Raw genomic sequence first — 20211 nt, 5'->3', positions numbered from 1 at the left:
TGCAAACCTGGGGAAGGAAGAAACCTTTCCATTTGTTCTCACGTGCTTTTTTTTTGTGTGTGTGTCCTGTAGGTAAAACCAGCTGTGAATGAAGTGTGTGACACAGTAAGGTGCAGGGAAATTGGCTTGACAGATGCACTGACCACTCTTGCAGGCGCGGCAGGCGAGCCGGTACGTTTCACTTGTTTATTTCACTCTCCTGCTCGTCCATTAAATGCTGCTGCAAAGTGATTAGTTTATCTGCCTTCTGTTGTCAAAATCCCTGTGCTTCTGAATTCCCTTGAGGTATCTTCCAAACCTCTTTACCTGGCTGTGTGGCTAGTGATTGTTATTTTTGGCAATCAGCTAACTACACTGCCTAGTAACTAGGCTGAGGGAAGAGACAATTCCCTGTTGATGAAGACTTGGGTTTTGTTAAAAAAAATTCTTAGAGGAGATTCTAGTGCTTTTAGATATTCCCTTCATTCTTAAAATTCTTGAAAGTTAAGCAAGATGGTTAAAGTAAAAAAACATGTATAGCATATAGTGAGTTTAATATGTAATTATTGCTCAAAACCCATTTTGCTTAGTTAAATAACACATGAAAGCTGAATGAAAATTATTTTCCCAGTACCTGGAAGATAAACTGGAGAGTAAAACAGCAACAAAAAAAATTTTCTTGGTCCAATCTTGGTGCCTAAACAATTAAATATACAATAAGTCTTCACGTGGCTGCACTATTTAAACACAACAGACAGTGTTCTTGCTTCAGGGAAGTTTCTAAGGATTTTAGCAGCAACTCAAAGAAATAGAAGATTTCACTTGGTATTGCCAACACACCCCACACCCTTCTGTTGGGCAGTTAAAATTCTGGAAAGCAAGCTGTAAAGGAATAAGCATGATGAAGAGTTTTGCACTAGGAATAAGGATGTGGTGAGGAAGTTTTGTGGTGCAGTTTTCTCTGCTGAGGCTGGAGCAGGGAATCCTGTGCCTTGTTTTGATGGCAGTGGAGTTAGTGATTGTGAAGCAAGGGATACAATCAGCTAACTACACTGCCTACAAACCAAGCACTACTCCTGGGTTGGGCTCATGGCATTCAGACCTAGAAGAAAAGACAGCACTTCCAATCATGACAGTAACATCTCATCAAATGCTCTTAGAACAACAAGGAACTGACAATAATTGAAAACACTGTTTTGTTCACCCTAAGTGCTATTCTACTGAATCTAAAGTCTTTCAATCACAAATTAATTGTTCCAATAATGAAAAACTGCAGTGTGTGCATCAAAGCAATGGAATACTATAATTTAAATTATTACAACAAGCCACAGTGGGAATGGGAAAGGAGAAAAGCCTTGTCATGCAGTCCTTGCTGCATGGATCTGGGCTAAGTGGTGTATTCAGAGCTGGAAGTGCAAATACAGCAGAAAAATTTGGGAAAGACCAAAATGTTCAATATAAAAAGCACTCTACCAGGTTTATAGCACATCATGTCCCAGTGATCCTAATTATCCTTGTTCTCTACCCGGGGCATTTGAGCTAATGTCCTACAGCACCTTTTTTGTGCAATGTCCACTTAAAGGTTTCCAGAAGAAATGGCATCCAATTACAGCAGCAGTAAGAATGGTAGAATTTCAGTAGTTCCATGAACTTCAGAAAATTGTTGGTTTGCCCAGAAAACCAGAGGAACACAGATCATGCTGGCAGTCAGGTGTCAGGCTGCTCAAACCTTTTACACTAATTTGTGGCAGCTAAAGAAATGAGCAAATCTGCTCTGCAGAGCAAGGTTGAATATGTGTAAGTAGTTATAATCAATTATACCTCGTGTCTGCAACATGTATGCAATTAATAATGTGCTAAAACTATTTTATATACATTTATCAGGCAGTTCCTGAATCAGTAATGAGACAAGAGTCTGTGAGGTTCCAGGGATAAGTTTGTCTGCAAATTCCATAAATGCCTTGCTGTTAAAATGCATTAAAAGAATTCAGGACTTACCTTGTAATAATCCTGATAAGGGCTGCATTTGTAATAAAATGCCTAAAAAAGATGTAATGGGAAGGGAAAGCCAGGTAGCTTCTTCCCTCCTCACTGCCTTCCCTTTTCCAGCAGCAACCTGTTCCTGAGCACCCAGCACTCCTTCCCAGACATGCCTCTGGGATGGTTCCATGCAGGGGGGGTTGGATGATCTTTAAGGTCCCTTCCAACCCAAACCATTCCGTGATCCCCTAGGTGGCCCCTGGGTGCCTCATCTCTTCCCCTGGGACTCCAGGGTCGGAGTGTCCCCAGCCTGGGCTGTGGGTCAGCCCCACGCCTCTAACCTTTGTGTACACTCTGTCGTCATGGCCACTCAGCTGGGGCTTGTGCATGGAGGCTGGACTGTTGCTTTGGAACACGCAGGTGGTTCTTGCCACACAAAGGTTTGTTGCAAAAGGGGTTTCTATGGGCTAAGTCACACCCAGAGCTTGCACCCTGCTCCTGTGGGCAGGTGGATACAGGTTGGGTCACAGACACCAAAGTCGATTCTTTAGTGTCACACGTGGCAGTCCAGGCACATGCCTCTAGGTTGATATTTGGACACTGGGGGCTCAGCCTGGTTTAATACATACCAGGAGTCCAGCTGTTGTAGAGGGAGGCCCCCCCAAAAAACAGATTAACAGCTCAAAAGAATAAATATCTTGTGCTCCTGGCAGTGGGAGGCACATGCTGCACTTCTTCACCCAGCGGTGACCCACACCACCTCTGTCCCTGATTCCTGAGAGCCTAGCCAAGCCATTTCTCCATGCTTGTAATGTGAATTGTGTCCTGCTGGGTGGCTCAAATCTCTCGTCATTTCTGAAAATTGTGGCATGGAAATAGGGAGGAAGAAAGAACTGGAAAAGCAAATACGAAGTGCTTTTCTCTAAGACGATGGTCACCTAGGATGTTTTTCCACAGGGAAGTCACTCAGGCTGGCTGATTTTTGTGTCAGTAGTTATGAACTTCAGCTGCTTACCTGGAGAAATTGTCTGTCATCCATCATCCACAAAAATCAAATGGTTTGTAGAAAGAAGGTTGTTAACTGGCAAGATGCACATTGTTCTGTTAGTTCCACGTACTCAATCCTTTAACACAAGAAACCTGCAAAAAATTCTGCAGGCATGAATCTTGCCAGTAATGTGTTTAGGAAACTGTGTGTGCTCTTGATTTGGGCTGCAGTTACTACAGAAACTGTGTCTGACTCTTTCCCTTTGTGGTTCATGCCTAGGCTTGCCTGGTGGCCCAGGAGACCCATAATTTAATCTGGCTAAGAATGCTTGTGCTGAGTGAGGGGCCTGATCTGAATCCCACTGAAGTCTTTGGACAGATTTCCATTGATTTCAGAGAGATCTGGATCAGTCCCATGAATACCCAGGCACTGTCATGCAGTGGTTTTTTGGTGCTTTGGGGTGTTTCTCTTCCTAATAAGCATTAAAAAACAACAGCACCATTTAACCTACTCATTTATCTCAGGCATGTCAGTCAGAACACTTGGCTACTCATCTTGTTTTCTGCAAAATCTGCTGGGATGCTCATAGTTTCTCTTTGGATGCAGTTGGGAATGAGTGGAAGCATTGGGATGTACTGTTCAAGTTTTGGCTTTGACATTTTCTTTGCTGCTTATTATCCAAACAGAGTACCCAGGGCTATGTTTTCTGAAGTCAATGACAACTGGCAGCATTATGAAGGATCTGAGTTCAGTGAATCTACCTAATTAAAAGATCCAGCTATCCTTGTCGCTGAGATGGGATGCCAGGAATCCTCTCTGCTATTCTGGTTTCTGTGCCACTAAAATACTTTTGAACTCCTGCATGACATTAAAAATTACCAATCTAAAAAGTTCTTAGAACCTTTCTCCTGTATCAATGACAACCTTAATAATTAGACCCAACAGGATGAATTGCCAAGAACTTGGCTTGAATTTTCATGTGCTTGTTGTTATAAAAGTGTGCAGTTTGGCCTGGGTCTTGCCTCCAGACATCCAAGAAGTAGCACCTTGTTGCATGACTGATTGCCCTGCTGGAATCTGGTTCCTCAGGTGAAGAGTTTGTTTGTTGCTGACTGGCAGTGGATGTGTTAACTATGGGAACAAGTAACTGAACAAAGGAGGTGGTGCAGGGATTCAGATTCTCTTTGATTGTCCTCTCTGGAATCTAGTCCCTTCACTCTTTGGTCACAGAATTTCCCAGCTCATGGGGCCTGCCTGGACAAGTTGGGGAAAGTGAGAAAGCAGGAGACTATTCAAAGTCCCATCAACTGGGGTGTCTCACTGATCCAGACCAGCTTGGCATTTATTGAGGAAAAGACTGGATAATTCCTGAGACTGAACTGGGTCAGGGTCAAGTCCCACATGGAAACCATGATCAGACTCCAGGGCAGGGAAGAGACTCCCTATGATTCCTGCTACTGTTTTGCAGTGGGAATGTTATTTTAGCCGTGGTAGTTCAAGAAAAAAAAAGGAAAACAAGTTTTATAGGAAGAAGTAATATATTTTATTAGATTATAACATGAGATTGTGAAAAAAATGACATGAAGGCAAAAAAACAGATTAAATAACAACTTTCTAGGCTCTGCAAGAAAGGCAGCAACATCCCTAGAGGAGTCACAATCCCTGTGTCTGTGCATGAAGCCCTGAGTGGACTAAGCTGTTCCTGAGAAGAAGTTCACAAATCATAATCCTGTCATTTTTGGGTGGCCATTCTTGCTCTCATTTGATGTTGCCTGGACACCTCTTTTGTCAGCAGAGTTAAAAACCCTCAGATCTGTGGGAGTTGCTTGCAGCTGCATGTTCCTAGAAGTAAAGTCACTACAAGTTGTATTTGCCTCATGCTTTGCATGTAGTGCATCTTTTTCCTCTGCAAAGCCTTAGGGGACTTGTTTATAACCAGTAGAAAATTCTCAGATACTTCTTACTTTCGAGAAGCTCCTTGCAGGTGAGTCCTCTAGCAGGGCCCTTCACACTGAATTAAATGCCTCAGAAATAAAATCAAACTATACTAATAATGTGAACATCTAGATAAATCACCAGGAGGATTAATGTTATGATAAGTTGGTAAGTACAGAGCCAGGCAGTTTTCAAAGGAAGCAATTCCAAATGTGAGAGCTTCATAAGGCAAGCAAAGTGTTGTGTAAAATCAGACAAGTGCAATTTTATGAGTTAATTACTAAGCCTGATGTGGTTTTCTCATGGTGGATATTTCACTGAAATATTACACAGATGTTCATGAGACAGAGTGATGGACATGACAGAATGTAGGCCTGAATCAGTTAAATATACCCTAAAAGAAGGAGCTGATACTGGAATAAAATGAAGTCGACTGGAAAACCAGCTTGCTAGTTGGTCTAATTGTGCACACCTGAATATTGTTACATTCCTCAGAGCCACATGATTCCCTGCTCTATATAAACCCTCAGCAAGGTCCAGGAGGGGAAAAGAGAGGCATGTGTTGGCTGTTGGCTTTTTTCTCCCTCTGTGTAGGTGATACAGTCTCTTTTTGTTTTAGATCTGTGTCTTTGGTGACTATTTGAAGTGCATCCTCTTGTGTTCAACAGTTCTGGCCTGAGAAGGTAATGTTTGTGGTCTGTGTTTAAATTAGTTATTTAATTGTAAGAACTGCTGGTTATAGACTGTAATGTAGAGGTGATTTGTAATAAGGAGTACTATATTTTAAACTATTTTATACACTGCTAACTTGCTTAGTGTCAGTGTCTTCTAGCAAAGGATTATATGAGTTTTATTACCCAGAACTAAATTTATTAGTTGTTTGGCAATTGGGCTTATTTAGGTTCTGTTTTGCAATATCTGTCCTTAGAGCTTGATAGCACCTTAATGTCATAAAACCTTCCTAGTATAGTGTCTCATCTCTTCTCCTGACTATCCAACAGCTAAAGCACCTTGTGCACTTCCCTTTAAAATGAAAGATGAAATTGCTGCCACAGTCTTCTTCATCACGAGGCTAGTGAAAAGGGAAGACAAGCTGAGCAAACATAAAATGGAGCAATTTGCAGCTAAGCTGACAACAATACTCTTTGAGAAGTATAAGAATCACTGGTACTTGGACAATCCATCCAGAGGACAAGCCTTCAGGTAAGAGGGCCCTTAGTAGAAGAGGAGGGGACAGACAGAGCCTTTGCATGATGTTAAAGTTGCAGTGAGTACTCTTTCAGTGCCTGGAGCCTTTAAATTGGGCTAAGTGCCCCAAAACTGCAAGAGAACCACTTAGAATCCCCCAAGCCTGAGGGAAGAGGTGGCATTAGTTGGTGAAGATGCACCTGTTTTGAATAGGGCTTCACAGTGTTTGTCTGTGCAGGCATGACTGGGGAGCTGAGGTGGAAATTTGAAGAGAATATGTGCAAAGAGCCTTAAGTAGCCCTCTGACTTCTTGAGTGCAGAACTCAAGTGCTGGTAAACTGACTTGTGGAGTTGTTGCAAGTGCTTTCAATTCTCTTAAAATGACTGATGAAGTGAATTGCTGCATTATGTGTCTAGAAAAGGCAAAATCTTGTTTGGGTTTATAAATTGGCTTGTGAGGTAGGTGAACTTGATGACTGGGGCTGTAAGAACTTGCATTAAGAGTTTAAATGTGTTGGGGGAGGGGGAAGGAATGAATTTTAGGTTGTGTATGAGCAGAACTTTCAAAGCTGCAGTGAAATTTTAAATCTACCTGCACTTTGTTCTTCCTTAGGTGTATAAGGATAAACAAACACCAGACAAGAGATCCAGTGCTGGAGCAAGCTTGTGCAGAGAGTAATGTGGACTTCACTCAGCTTGGCTTGCCTAAAGAGATGACACTGTGGGTTGATCCATTTGAGGTGTGTTGCAGGTGAGTTGGGAAGCTGTGGCTAACACATCTCAGGTGCCCTGTATAAGCTTGATCAGCTCCAAGCCTGTTACTAGGGTCTCAGTGCCTGATTGCTCACTGGGGTCAGCTGCCTACTCCCAGGTGGCTTTACTGCAAGTGCAGAGCTGCTTCATACCAATGCAGTCCCTCCCAGGTATGGTGAGAAGAGCCAGCCCTTCACAATTGCACACTTTGAAGGAGAGGAGAACCCAGAGCTTCCTCAGCAGATCAGCTATGCTGTTGACAGAGCAGCACTAGACTATCATTCTGGCATCTCTTCTGATGAGGAGAGCTTCAGCAAGGAGCCACAAGCTATCCCTACTGTCAGCAATCCCAACAGTGTCTACCAGGTGAGCATGTGGTGATGGTGTGGAGCTTTCAGGAAGAGCTAGCCTCTGTCCTATAGCTGCTTGTGAAGGAATGCAATAGATTGAACAATGGATGGCCAGGCTAATCTCCCCTGTTTCCCCAAACACACTTTAACATTCTCTCATTTCTTGCTGTTCAGTTCTACTGCAAGGGACCCATCCAGCCCTGGTCTCAGTACCTCTATCGGAAGGCCTATATGACTGATGGCTCATATTATGCCCAGCACAGGGGTTACAAACTCCACAGGCCCACAGCTGCTTTCACAGGACTGCGTGTTGACAGATACCACTGGATCAACACCAAGAGGTAGTTCTGTGGCTCTGCCTCAGTGCTGAAACACTGAGCTGTTATCTGGGATAAAGGCTGGCACTGCAAAGTTCCCTAAAACCAGAAAGCACTTACTGTCTGATCCCTATCTTTTACTTCCTGCATCTGAAACTTTGGGGTTTTATGACATAATTTTAAAATGTTTTATTAATGTTAACATAAGATTGAAAATGAATGTGGAACTCTACTTGTAAGTTAAAAAGGAAATGCATATATCAATAAATCTACTCATGATTTTTTTAAAACCTGTCTGATCTGCTATCAGTGCCCTGAAGGGAGTTTAAAAGCTTTTTGCTGAAAACACAAAGGAAGAAAAAAAAGTCCTCCAAGTTGCTTTGGATGATAGTCTGCTTCCTTCTGGCAAGGGCAGTTGCACTGTGAGCAAAACATCTGCACATCACATGGGTGAAGTTGCAGTAACACAGCCCCTTCTCAGGGTTGAATATCTGGTGTGTAAGGAGGTAACAGCATTAGTGTTGGGGTGTTCAGTGCCTTGTGAGATAACCTGGGTCTTGTCCTTGCTTCTATGTCTTGTCCTGGCAGAGAAGGGGAGATCTTGGGTGGCTCTGCTCCTTCCCCTCTTGCTTCTCACCTGAGCCAAAGGCTGCGGTGGGTTTCATTGATCTGCAAGTAGTTTCATGGGTGTCTGGGTCTTGAATGTGGGAGGAGGCAAGATTGTCTGTCCAAGCTTGAGCAGGACTGGTCTTTGGCAGTGCAGGACCTGAATTTCTGTATAGGTGGTACCACAGAGCAACTGGAATATGGTGACTTCAGAAGCAGAGGTTGTCTGGGCTGTGTAAGTTGCTTTTAGTGGTAGATGTAGTAATTCTTGCTCTTGATGTGTAATTGTGTAGATCTGGTTACTTGGGTTGATCATATCTAAAGCTTTCATTGTCTTAGAAAAATATCGTAGCCATCAGCTGAGGTCTGCAGAGGCTTCAGAACATGGAGTGAAACATTAGTTTAAAAAAACCCACATTTACTTTCTTAAACACTAAGCAGACTTGAGCAATACTATATTTTGCTTCTGTTCCTGGAAATTCTGGGATCGAGCTTTTGCAACAGCTTGGGTGCTGCCAGAAATCAGTCACTTAGGCCAAAGATTTGTCACTTAAGTTACCACGTTGCTTTCACTGTTAATTAAATGAGCCTGTAGTATGAGAGGGGGAAAACAGGATAGTTAAAACAAATGCAAGATACACTTTGGCTTAAAGCCTGAGGACAAATGCAGAGGATCAAATTAGAACCAAACCACCAAGTCTCCTGTTGAGGACCACTACAGCTTTCTGCACAGGGCTATCTTCTCTTCTAATGCATCTATTTGTTTCACCAAACAGTCTTTCTCCAAACTAGTTACTTCACGGTAGTAAAAAAGCAAATCTTCATTGCCTTGACTGTTTAAAAACTGATGTTCATCCTCTATGATACGCACGAGCTCTTCAGTCAATACATCCACTTTATCCTCAAGTTCTGAAGGGGATGAGTAGGTGCAGATTTCCTCTTCAATGCTAAAAAATGAAAAGGAATTCTTAAGATCAGACAGTAGAAGTACCATTGCTGAAGTGATATATGTAGACTTTTCACAAGAGTAAACCAGAAAAATAAATTTCACTGGAATTTCTCTGTTACTGAGAAAGTGATGGGAGGTTACAGAGAAGCCATCAGTCTTTCTGTGACATCCTGTGGCAATAAATCTGATCTGCTACCTGTGCAGCATGCCTGGTTGTAGAGGGTAGACTGGCTTGACTGGTTTTGTAGTATGAAGTGAGTTCATGATGGTGTCATGGTTTGCTGTGTATCAAACCTCCTAAATTGTTCAGTTGTTGCTGGCTTAATACAGCAGTTAGTAACACCTGTCAAATCACTCTTACCCTGTCCTCCATCCAGAGCTGCCCTTTTCATGGTTGCTCAAGGTATGAAGGAAATGCTCTTCTTTCTTCACAACCAATTCTTCATTTAGTTGTTCCTCAGACTTCGTATGGAGCAGGAAGTTGTTCTTCTGTTATGCAGTAAGCACAGAAGTGGAGAAAACAGATCAGTGTTATTCTTAAAAATCTCTTTACAAACTGTTTCATCTGGACCTGGTCTGCTGATGTTTATTACCTTCTCAAAGGCTTCCATATCTTTGAGGCTTTTCATTTTCACATCAAAAAGTTGGGAGATGAGGTTTATGTCCTCCTTAGAGAATGGTTCTTCCTTTAGCAATATTTGGCTTAACCCATATGTTTTGTCACCCTGAAGAACTGCTGACAACTGGAGTCTGAGGGAGAACATTTCACTAAGACAAGCCTTGAGTGCCTAGAAAAAAAAACCCAGTGTTTTGAGAATCTGGAAGTAGTTGAGCAGTTCTTTACAGCTGACCACTGAATCAAGGTATAATAAGGGGGAGGAAAAAGATAGAATCAAACAATAGTAGGACATTAAGACAGACTCTTATTCCTGGGAGTCTATTTCATGTGAAAAGGCTTCATTGCTCTCCCAGGGATTTGATACCACGAATGTGCTGCATAGTGTGGTTTAATATGCAGCAGTTGATAGCCTGTTAAAACCAAGATGAGAACATGGGGCCATTCATGGGTGGAATCCAGTTGGGGATATCTGTGTGATGTTGGCTTCCAGACAATACTGATAGTCCTTCCTACTTGTGAGGACACCCATCATTCATAAAGGGTGGCTTTCAGCAGGGGCCTAAAATCCCTGGGAATACCTTTGGGGGCAAATGAGATGGTAACAGGTAACCCCTGCAATACACAAGTGCTTTTTATTTAAGGCTGAATGGCAAGGGCTGCACCACATGGGGGTGTTACAGGAAGAACACTGGGCTTCCAGTTTTTTTCTGAACAGATCTGTGTCTGGTGTAACTCTTCTGTGAGTCAGACTAGGGTTATGACAGAGGATTGTTTGATTCTCCCACGTACTGGCTAACTGGTGCTTAGCATGTACTTGTTTTTATCTCCTTAGCTGTCAGTGGAGCAAGCAGGTGTTTCTGTGCCTGTGCTGTTTGTATACAGGGTGTTGTCCTGTTATTGAATGGGCATATGCCCTGCTGGGTGAAGCACTGGGCACAGAGGGGTGGTGCATGGAGTTAAATCCAGCTGGTGGCTGGGCACTAAGTGGTGTCCCTCAGGGCTCAGTGTTGGGACCACTTCTTAACAGCTTTATCAATTACTTTGATGGGATAGAGTACACCCTCAGTAAGTGTGCAGATGACACCAAGTTGGAGGTTTCATCTGCCTGAGGGCAGGGAGGCTCTGCAGGGGGACTTGGACAGACTAGATTGATGGGCAGAGCTCAACTGTATAAATTTCAACAAGACAAGTGCTGGGTCCTGCACTTGGGCCACAAGAACCCCATGCAATGCTACAGGCTTGGAGGAGCGTGGCTGGAAAGCTGCCCAGCAGAAAGGGACCTGAGGGGTGGTTCTAACTGATAGATGGCTGAACCTGCCCAGGAGGTGGCCAAGAAGGACAATGGCATCTGGCCTGTACTAGAAATAGTGTGGCCAGCAGGTCTAGGGAGGTGATTGTGCCTCTGTACTTGGCCCTGGTGAGGCCACACCTCAAATACTGTGTCCACTTTTGGACACCTCAGTGCATGAAGGACATTGAGGTGCTGGAGTGTGTCTGAAAAAGGGCAACAAAGCTGGTGAAGGGTCTTGAGAACAAGTCTTATGAGGAGCAGTTGAGGAAACTGGGGCTGTCTTAGTCTGACAAAAAGGAGTCTGAAGGGAGACCTCACCCTCTACAGCTGCCTGAAAGGAGGTTGGGTGCTGGTCTCTCCTCACAAGTAACTGGTATTATAACAAAAGGAAATGGCCTCAAGCTGCACCAGGGGAGGTTTAGACTAGACATTAGGAAGCACTTTTTCACTGAAAGAGTTGTTAGTCACTGAAACAGGCTGCCCATGGAGGTGGTTGAGTGGCCATCCCTGGGTGTGTTTGAAAGTGGTGCCTGGGGACATGGCTTACTGCTGGACTTGCAGAGTAGGGTTAATGGTTGGACTTGATGACCTTGAATGTCTTTTCCAACCTAAGTGATTCTATGACTGTGGGTTTTTCTGCTGTCTCTCTGCCTTTGGCTGAGGTGAAGCAGTGTTTGGATGTGAATCTTTCAGTGAGCAGCTGCTGTGACTGGCTTCCAGCTAGCACTTCACTCTCTTTCCATCTCCCTTTTGGTTTTTATTATTAGAAGCTGTCCAAAGGTGCTAGCCCCCCTCACTTTCAGAATGGTAATTTTTTTAATGAACGTTGCTGTGATGCAATTACATTTGTAACCTGCTGACATACCTGATAAAAAAGCTTTAGGAAGAGTGGGCTGGAGTCGTGGCTGAAGTCAGCAGCAGTGATGTGAGCTAAGCAGTGCACCAGGAGGAGGAGGAAGCTTCCAACACAACTCAGGCAATCCCTCAGAACAAACAGGTTGTTGCTTGAGTTCTGAGAGAAAAAATATCCAGAGCTGAGACAAGGGCACAGCTCAGTTGCTGCAGCTCTCCCAAGGATTTGTTTCATTTCTAAGGAAGCTGAAGGATTCAAATCAGAGGGCTGGGGTATGTCCCTGAGCACAAGACAGCAGCATGGTCACAGGGCTTCAATTTAATATTCTATGATGAAACAGTTATTCTTGCCTTCTGTTTCTATACAGTTTGATATATCATGAGCTTTAGAAATCCTTTCAACATCTCAGAGTTTTAGAAATAAAACAAAATAGATTCTGGAATTTAATTGTAGCAAGTAAAATGCTGATACCCTGTTGACTTCTGTGGAGAATTTGGTAGCAATGGAAGTGGAGTTTGGAAGTGAGAAACTAGGTCACCAGAGCTGATCTAATGAATGTGCTTTGAATGAGACCCTTACATTAAACATTTATGTGCTCTGTTCAGTTTGTGTTCTGATATATCAGAACACACCATTAACACTTGAGGATTTCTTATCAATATTTTTTCCTAGAAAGCATCAAGCATTGTGTGGCTTGGAAAACATGAAACATTTTTGCATTTTACTTTCTAGGCCTGGAACTTAATGGGTATGAAAATATTGCATAGGCTGGCAAGATAGGAAGCTGACAAACCTGGTAAAAGAAGGAGTTTCTGAAGGCATTGCCTGTGGCATTGCTAAGAGGTATGCTGGAGGCTACACACAGGTTAATTTCTGGAGCCTGCAAAGAGAAGGAAAAATGCTTCTGTAAAGAGTTTGTGTGCACATCAGGCCTGCAAAGTAAGAGGGATTAATGGGATAAGTTCACTTAAATGTCACCTTTGATTTGCAGTGGATACACAGAGCCAACAAATAGCACATCAAAATGGAGACTGTTTGAAAAAGCTCTAGCAAATCACAGTAGTTCATCTTGCCAGTTTTCTAATTAAGTAAATTGAAATGTAGTCCAGCCCCTGAGCTCTGGCTGTAGTCACCAAGAATTTTATTATATATTTGATATTGTTATGAAAGACCCTGGAGAAGTTGCCTAAATTAAAGCCACAGTGTGCTAAGGCTGGACAAAGAAAGGCAGAGGATCTTTGCTCCAGGTTACAAAGGAAATGTTTTAGCATAATGCAGTGTGCATAGTTAGGTAAAGAAGAATTAAGTTGTGGTCAAAGATGCCACAACAAACATAAGAACTGACCATGGATCTTGTGGGGCAGAGGTTTGACTTCAAACTGTCCTACGTGAGGAAAACATAAATGGAATTAAATTCCTGCTGCTTGCACACTGGTCATTCTCTATTACCTTATAATTAGTAGACACTTTGCAGCCTGTTGGCAGAATAATTTTTTGTATGACTGTCACCTTTTGGAAGAACTGATTGCTAAATATCAATAACTTAAAAACTTACATCAATGTGAAGTCTGAGAAAGTGGAGGATGGAGCTGCCATACTGGTATAGGACAAACTCTCTCCTAGAAAGGGTTGCAGGATCCACCACTCTTAGTTCTTGTGTCATCAAAGCATCCTCTATACCCTGAGAAGCATTTGCTGTTTCTGCAGAACCAGTAACATTTCATTAGACTGATTGGTTTCTATTTTCATTTTGTTTTGTCCAAGAGGTAACACTACATTTCTCACCTCGTAATATTGTTGTTCATTATAAAATGAAGCCCTCCTGATGCATTATGAATTCTCTCCAGAGTCACAAAGTGCTCAATACCCTTACACAGTGCCCAAACTGTCACCCTATGCTACAGGAACACTCTAAATGTGGGAAAAGGCATCTAATTGTTTTGCAAAATATACATCAACTTCTGTGAGGTTTGACAAAAGAAACTTTGAGCCTTACAAATTGTTTCAGGGCTGATCCCACGTGGGGCAAGTTTACACCTATGATAAAGGGTTTCCTCATTAAGTCCCAGCAAGTCTTTAATACTCACAAAGTGGAATCAGAGTCTAATTTTCAGTTGTCAGAGGAGAAAATCTAGATTTTCAAAGTTGGAAGGTTACAACAATGTGTTTTCAAGGCCAGAATAAAATAACTGCCAGTACCTTTATCCTCTCTCTCACCTGGGGGCTCAGGTGAGATGCTGCTTTTGCTGTTTTCTTCCAGCATCTGAACTGTAGACTTGAGTAGTGGGATCAGGTTTTGTTGGATGACCTTGCATGTGGTCTGTGAGATCCCACTAATGCCATAAAATCTGGTTGTCTGATAGTTCTCAAAACACTGTGGTGACCCAGAGAAGAGCACCTGAAAAAGCACAAAGCAGACAAAGGCCATTTCATGTCTGTCAAAAGCATCATTTAACAAAGCATCCTGCCATTCTTTGCCTTCTCATGGAAACAGGCCAGTTCATAGCCATCCTAAGCAAATTTTCCAGAGACTCAACAAGATGCTACAGCAGCTTAAAAGCCACCTGCAGCTCCCTACTCTCAGATTTTCCCACATCCTTCAAGGTGTTGTCAAATTTTAAGATGCAATTTGAACTGCATTGCTTGTATTTGGTGTCTGCAGCTGCTCTGGAGTCCATTTGTAAGCACCATACATGTGACAAAGTGCTTCTGTTCAGCCTTGTGGTATAATCTCATTTTGGACTAACAAGCTGAAATTGAGTTAATGGTGCTCTCATGGGAATGGAGAGAGAGAAATCCCAGGGAACTTGAAAGGAAGGGCTCTGAAGAAAAGGGAAGAGCATTAGGGAAGTGCATTAATTTTAATCTTTTTATTGTAAGTGTTCCAGAATGGAATGTGGAAACCAGTTAGTGCAGAGAGCAAGGATCAGATCTTGAGACCACTGAATTACTGGGAAGATCCACTGACTCTCTTGTCAAAAGTATTTGGGTCTGCAGTTTTTGAGGCATTGTAGTTTATGGGATTTGAAAGCTCGCTCTAAGTGAGGGGGGTTTGTGATTGTTGGTACAACAAACACTTTTCTATCCAGAAAAAAAAAAAATGTTCACAGGAGCTGTGGAATGTCTTAGTATCTTGCTTCTTCCCTTGGAAGTGCAGAGCTTCAAGTGTCCAGCTGTTTAAAATCTCTCTGCAAACAAACTGGCAACTTGGCAGTTGGACTAGATGATAATTTAAACTCCTTTCCTAGACAACTATTCTATTCTAACTCTTTCTAGCACTGTTGTTGAAAAACTGCCTTTCAGAGTGAAATTCAATTAAATTTCTGGGTGTCAAAGTCTTTGATATGTACTTTATATATCAACTTTTGCAATTCTCATGTAAGTTTTTGTTATTTTTCAGGGCTCTGGTTTCTTGCAGCAGTGGGTGGATATTCTCAGAACATGACAGCTGCTCCTGCTTTTCTTAGTAAGTACCAGGATTGTTGTTATTGGCCTGAGGTGAGGGTGGTACCTTTGCCTGCTTCATTTGGATCTTTGACATGTCCCTCAAATACTCCAGTTTGGTGTATGCAGTCTCCACGTTAGCCTGATGTCTCATCACATATTCCTGAGACTCAGAGGCTAGGGCAAGTAGGACCTGGAAGAAATTATACAAAATATAAGCCTCCTTCAAGTGACTTGGAAATCCTGCCTTTTATTTGCTTTCTGCTGCATAATCTGGCAGGTCACTTAGATACAAAGCTGAAGGAACTCTAACAACTCTAAAGCACTAGTGTCTGGGTGGCCCTTACAGAGCAGTCATAGAAGCTGCAGTTGATGTGATAAAGGGCAAAAAAAACAAAAAAAGCTTTTTGGCAATATATTTCAGTAAAGTCTTTGGTGTCTGTTCAGTCAGTAAAAAGATTTGTGTTCCCTTGAGCTTGAACAGAAGTTAGACATCTTCTTTGTAGTCCTGGACAGCACCTATTTGCTGCCTGCCAAAGGTAGAGCAGAGTGTTCTGTGAAGTGAGGGCAGGGATGTTCAGCCCAGCAGGGCCTCACCTTTCTGAGCTTCAGGTTTGTTCCTGCCCCAGTACTTGAGATATGGCTCCTTTGCCTTTCTCTCTCCACCAGCTGCATGTATATTCGTTCTTCTTCTAGTTTCATCTTTTCAATAAATTCCATCAGCTTCTCCAGTGCCTTTCTGATCTCCAACAGGACCTGGATTTCCTGTTCTTTTTCATCTCTGTCAGCTACAAACAGCAAATGTTAGCAGTAGCACCCAACTGATGACCTACTGGAAGTGCACAGAGCAAATCTGAGGTAATATGTTTTTTCCATGTGCTTCACCACATCTGCATCTTTTATCTTTAAGAAAAACCTGATTTTCAGATCCTACCTCTGCATTGTCTTGCTTCAGGAGGACATAAGTAGTTTGCAAGGCTGTCAGAGGGAGCAAACATCACAGACAATGATGTGCAACCCTGCTCTCCTCTGCTTCCCTTTCATACCTTTGAATAGCAAGGAGAGTTCAGTGGCCAGAGGGCTGGTAAAATATTTTGGGGTTCGTCTCTCAGCTTCCTGCAGGGAGGCCCCCTTAAGGAAGTGACACATTTCCTCCAGGTCTTTCATTTTTTCCTTGTATTTTATCTGTAAGAAATGAAAGAGGGAGTTTTAGATAATGTTGCAGACTTCTGAGATGGTGACCTGTTGTGACACCCTTTGCCAGATGAGAACAAGAAGTTGTCTGATTTGGTGATGACTCTTTCCTTGCCTTTTAATTATTCTGATTGTGTAGAAACTTATTGCAAATCCTCTGTTTCTGACACCACCATGAATTGCTGTCCTTGCATGGATTTGAACTCTTGGGTATCCTGTTAGGACACCTGGCACTGTTCCCTTTATGCTGGGAAAGTAGCAATGTCTCTGTTTACATTTTTGGTTTGCACTGCACTGGGAAGTGAGTTGGATTCAGAACATTTCAATTTGATACATCTGAGCAGGACTTCTTTAAGGAAATTTTAAAGAACTTTCCTGAAGTCAGCTGCAAAAAAAAGAGTGCACCATACCTCCTGGGCCTTTCCTTCCTTTGCAGCATCCAGGACATGAAGAAAGAGTGAGTTCAACTTTTTAAGAAGCTCTTCTTCCTTTTTGCTTCTGCAATGCCAGTATGTAAGCCTTGAATTTACTTCCTTTTCTAGAAAGTCCAGCTATAAAGCAATGAGAGACATCATAGCTCAGAGTTGCAGGAAGGTGAAGGAAGGTTATAAACTTCATGGGAGCTAGTGATGACATCTCCATTTGATGCTTTTGGCAGCATATATCCAACTTGGCAGTCCTGACTCTGCATGTGTTGTAATTCATGTCCAAATGCAATCTGTGTTTTGTGGTAGGGAAAGGGTAGGAAATAAGAGGTGCAAAGATCAGCAGATGATACAGATAGAAGGGAGAGACAAAGCAAATCAGGAAAAGAGGAGATGTAAGTAAAATTGCAAACATGTTTCAGTTCATCTTGCACTCTAAGGAAATGCTGCTTGTGGGGCACAGGAAGAACTGAAGTGTTCTCTCAGCAAAGAATTTCCTACAAATATCAAACCTGTAAGCAAAGAGAGTTTGGAGCTGTAATTACCAGATCTGAATCTGTTGCTCTTCTTGGTAAAGCTCCAAAAGACTGAACAGTAGGAATTACATTGTGTGTCCAGGGGTTGATTTGAGCACCTATAACAGGCCCAGTTTCACCTGTTATTGGACTTATTGTTCTGGCACCAATACTGATGGGGACAAGGCCTGTGGGCAAAGAAAAAACAAGATATGTAATGCTTAGAACTTAAATAATGAATTCCAGCTGCAGCCCTAGTGAGCAGCTTTTGTGACAGTTCAAAGGGAGCTGACAATTGTTTCAAATTGCCTACTGAAAACCAAACTGAATTTTTCTGGGCTGGGAATGCTCCAAATGGTGGAGGCACTGCAGACCTTCACCTTCAGGCTGCATCATCGTGGCCCCATTGCTGAGAAGAGCATCAGAATGGTTCCCCTAAAGAGGAGAGGAGATTTTTGAAGGGATGGAAGCCAGTGTGGTTTGTTCTCAACCCTAGCTCTCCTTCATGGATATTCTGGTGCGTTTGTTTTGAAAGTACACACCATGAAGGCTGATCCTTTCTGTTCAGTGTTGAAGTAGAAACTGATCTGTCTTGGCAGGGTGATTTCCTCCTTCTGAAAACAACAACATGTGTCTTTATTGTTTATATGATCCAATTCAATGTCTTGCTCTACCTTTTCCATTTCTGTCTTCCATGGTTCCTGCGAGTGGGGAAGGCTGCCTAGTATTCCAGTCATGGTCTATTCCCAGAATTGGCACCATCAAACTGGACCCACTGGGATCTGGGATTTTCATTCCAAACACTGCGGGGATCCACATCTCTGTGCCAGGATATTTGATCATACCTAGTGTGTTAAAAAAAGATGAGAGGCATAAAGCATCACACAGTTGGGATGAAAAGAGCTGCTTTCACTCTCAGAGCCTAGCAATCTTGTATTTCTGCTGCAGCTTCCAAATGCTTCCTGGCTGAGTTAAGATTTGCTAAGTAGCTGTTTTCATAGAATCACAGACTGGTTTGGGTTGGAAAGGACCTTCAAGATCATCCAGTTCCAACCCCCTGCATGGGCAGGGACACCTCCCACCAGCCCAGGCTGCTCCAAGCCCCATCCAACCTGCCCTTCAACACTGCCAGGGATGGGGCAGCCACAGCTTCCCTGGGCAGCCTGGGCCAGGCTCTCACCACCCTCACACTCCAGAATTCCCTCCTCATGTCTCACCCAAATCTCCCCTCCTCCAGTTTTGATCCATTCTCCTTGTCCTCTCACTACAGTGTTTTCACATGCTGTCATAGGGTCCTGATTTCTGAAAGGATCTCACCACAAGCTCTTGATTAAAGCATATCTAAAATGCAAGTAGCAAAAAACTTCCTAGAAGTTTGATTTGCTGGTATCTTGGCCAAATGCTGTGATGGAAACAGTGCATTGCTGTGGCTTTCAGTGTAATGACACCTGTTTACTCCTGAAAACGGGCTGCTGGTTTGATACCCACCCAGTTTACCCCCCGTGTTCTTGAGTCTTGAAGCTATTTCCTGTTTCTTCTCCAGGCTTTGCAAGCAATGGATGGCGTGATAAAACCTGGTGGTGAAAGACTTCTTCGTGTCTTCTACTGAAGCCTTGAGTGCTGCTAATCTGTCTGCTACCAGGCAGGAATCTTCCAAAATCGATGCCTTAAACTGCTCCAGGGCGTTCACCAGCTGGGTTTGGGACAGCAGGCAGGCGGCTTCCAGCACTGCTTGGTAGCTCCCACTGTGGGGCAGCACCTGGTCCTGCCGCAGGTGAGCTCCCTGTACTCGGGCTGTTTTCCCACTCAGGGGTTCGGTGAAGGTATCTCCAAGAAGCAGTAGGTTTCCAGAAGGACCCACCAGCCCACCTAGAGGTACAACTTCTCCTGCAGGCAAGAAATGGGGTATGACAGTCAGAACATCACCTGGCAACTTGGATTTCCATAGAATCACAGACTGGTTTGGGTTGGAAGGGACCTGAAAGATTATCTAGATCCAACCCCCTGCATGGGCAGGGACACCTCCCACCAGCCCAGGTTGCTCCAAGCCCCATCCAACCTGCCCTTCAACACTGCCAGGGATGGGGCAGCCACAGCTTCCCTGGGCAACCTGGGCCAGGCTCTCACCACAAACATAAAAACCACAACAAATTATGGCCCAGTCCTTCCCATTCAGAAAAAGACACAATGATCATTTCCAGAAATCAAAGCAGAAATAGATCTAGTGGGACACATGGAGGGGGAAGGTGGGAAGTTTGAGGTTGTTCATAAAGTAATTTGGCTCACAAAATGTTCTTCCTAGTTTCTATTTCAGAAGAAGATGAAGGTCCCCACTCCTTTTATAGGGTCTAGTTTATCAGCTAATATGAATCATAAAGAATATAGGGATGTGATAATGCTTTTTAAAAATCTTTTTAAAAATCATCCCCTCCAAGCCTCTAAATCATGTATTTTGTGTTTCTTTTAATATTTTCATAGAGCAACTTAATAATCTTAAAGACTCAAATGAACTTCAGTAGTTTGTGTCATAGTGACCTCAGAAGTCTCTCTCTGTTTCACTAAATAGTTTTATTGACCTTTAAAGTGATTAACTGGAATATAAAACTATAGGAAAGTGAGGAATTTCTGTAAAAGCTAAGCTGCAGGATGGTTCCACAGTTGGCTTGACAGGAGAAAGCAAAGGTGTGAGGTGAACATAAAAACTTTTTAGGCTCATTCTGGTCTGTGCCTCAGTTCAGCCAGTGAGGGGGAGGTTAAACAAGCACACCATGCCCACTGCATCACTTAGAGCTTTCACCTACCCGTGTTCCTATCCAAACCAGCTC

At 43.0% G+C, this 20211-nt stretch overlaps 1 protein-coding gene across 1 annotated transcript; it reads left to right on the top strand.

The window, feature by feature from the left end:
- The first annotated feature begins 138 nt into the window (after window positions 1-138).
- BTG4 (BTG anti-proliferation factor 4) lies at window positions 139-18966 on the top strand. Its single transcript, XM_051638381.1, has 9 exons — window positions 139-171; window positions 5502-5565; window positions 5884-6085; window positions 6684-6821; window positions 6994-7189; window positions 7348-7514; window positions 15209-15274; window positions 15949-16110; window positions 18930-18966. Exons 3-8 carry the CDS (start codon window positions 5913-5915, stop codon window positions 16058-16060), a joined length of 852 nt encoding a protein of 283 aa, XP_051494341.1. The 5' UTR covers window positions 139-171; window positions 5502-5565; window positions 5884-5912; the 3' UTR covers window positions 16061-16110; window positions 18930-18966.
- The last annotated feature ends 1245 nt before the right edge of the window (window positions 18967-20211 follow it).

The sequence above is a fragment of the Apus apus genome, chromosome 22 (assembly GCF_020740795.1).
Source record: "Apus apus isolate bApuApu2 chromosome 22, bApuApu2.pri.cur, whole genome shotgun sequence".
In the NCBI taxonomy this organism is placed as follows: domain Eukaryota; kingdom Metazoa; phylum Chordata; class Aves; order Apodiformes; family Apodidae; genus Apus; species Apus apus.
Note: the sequence above shows the minus strand (reverse complement) of the source record. Positions and strands in the feature narration are given on the sequence as shown.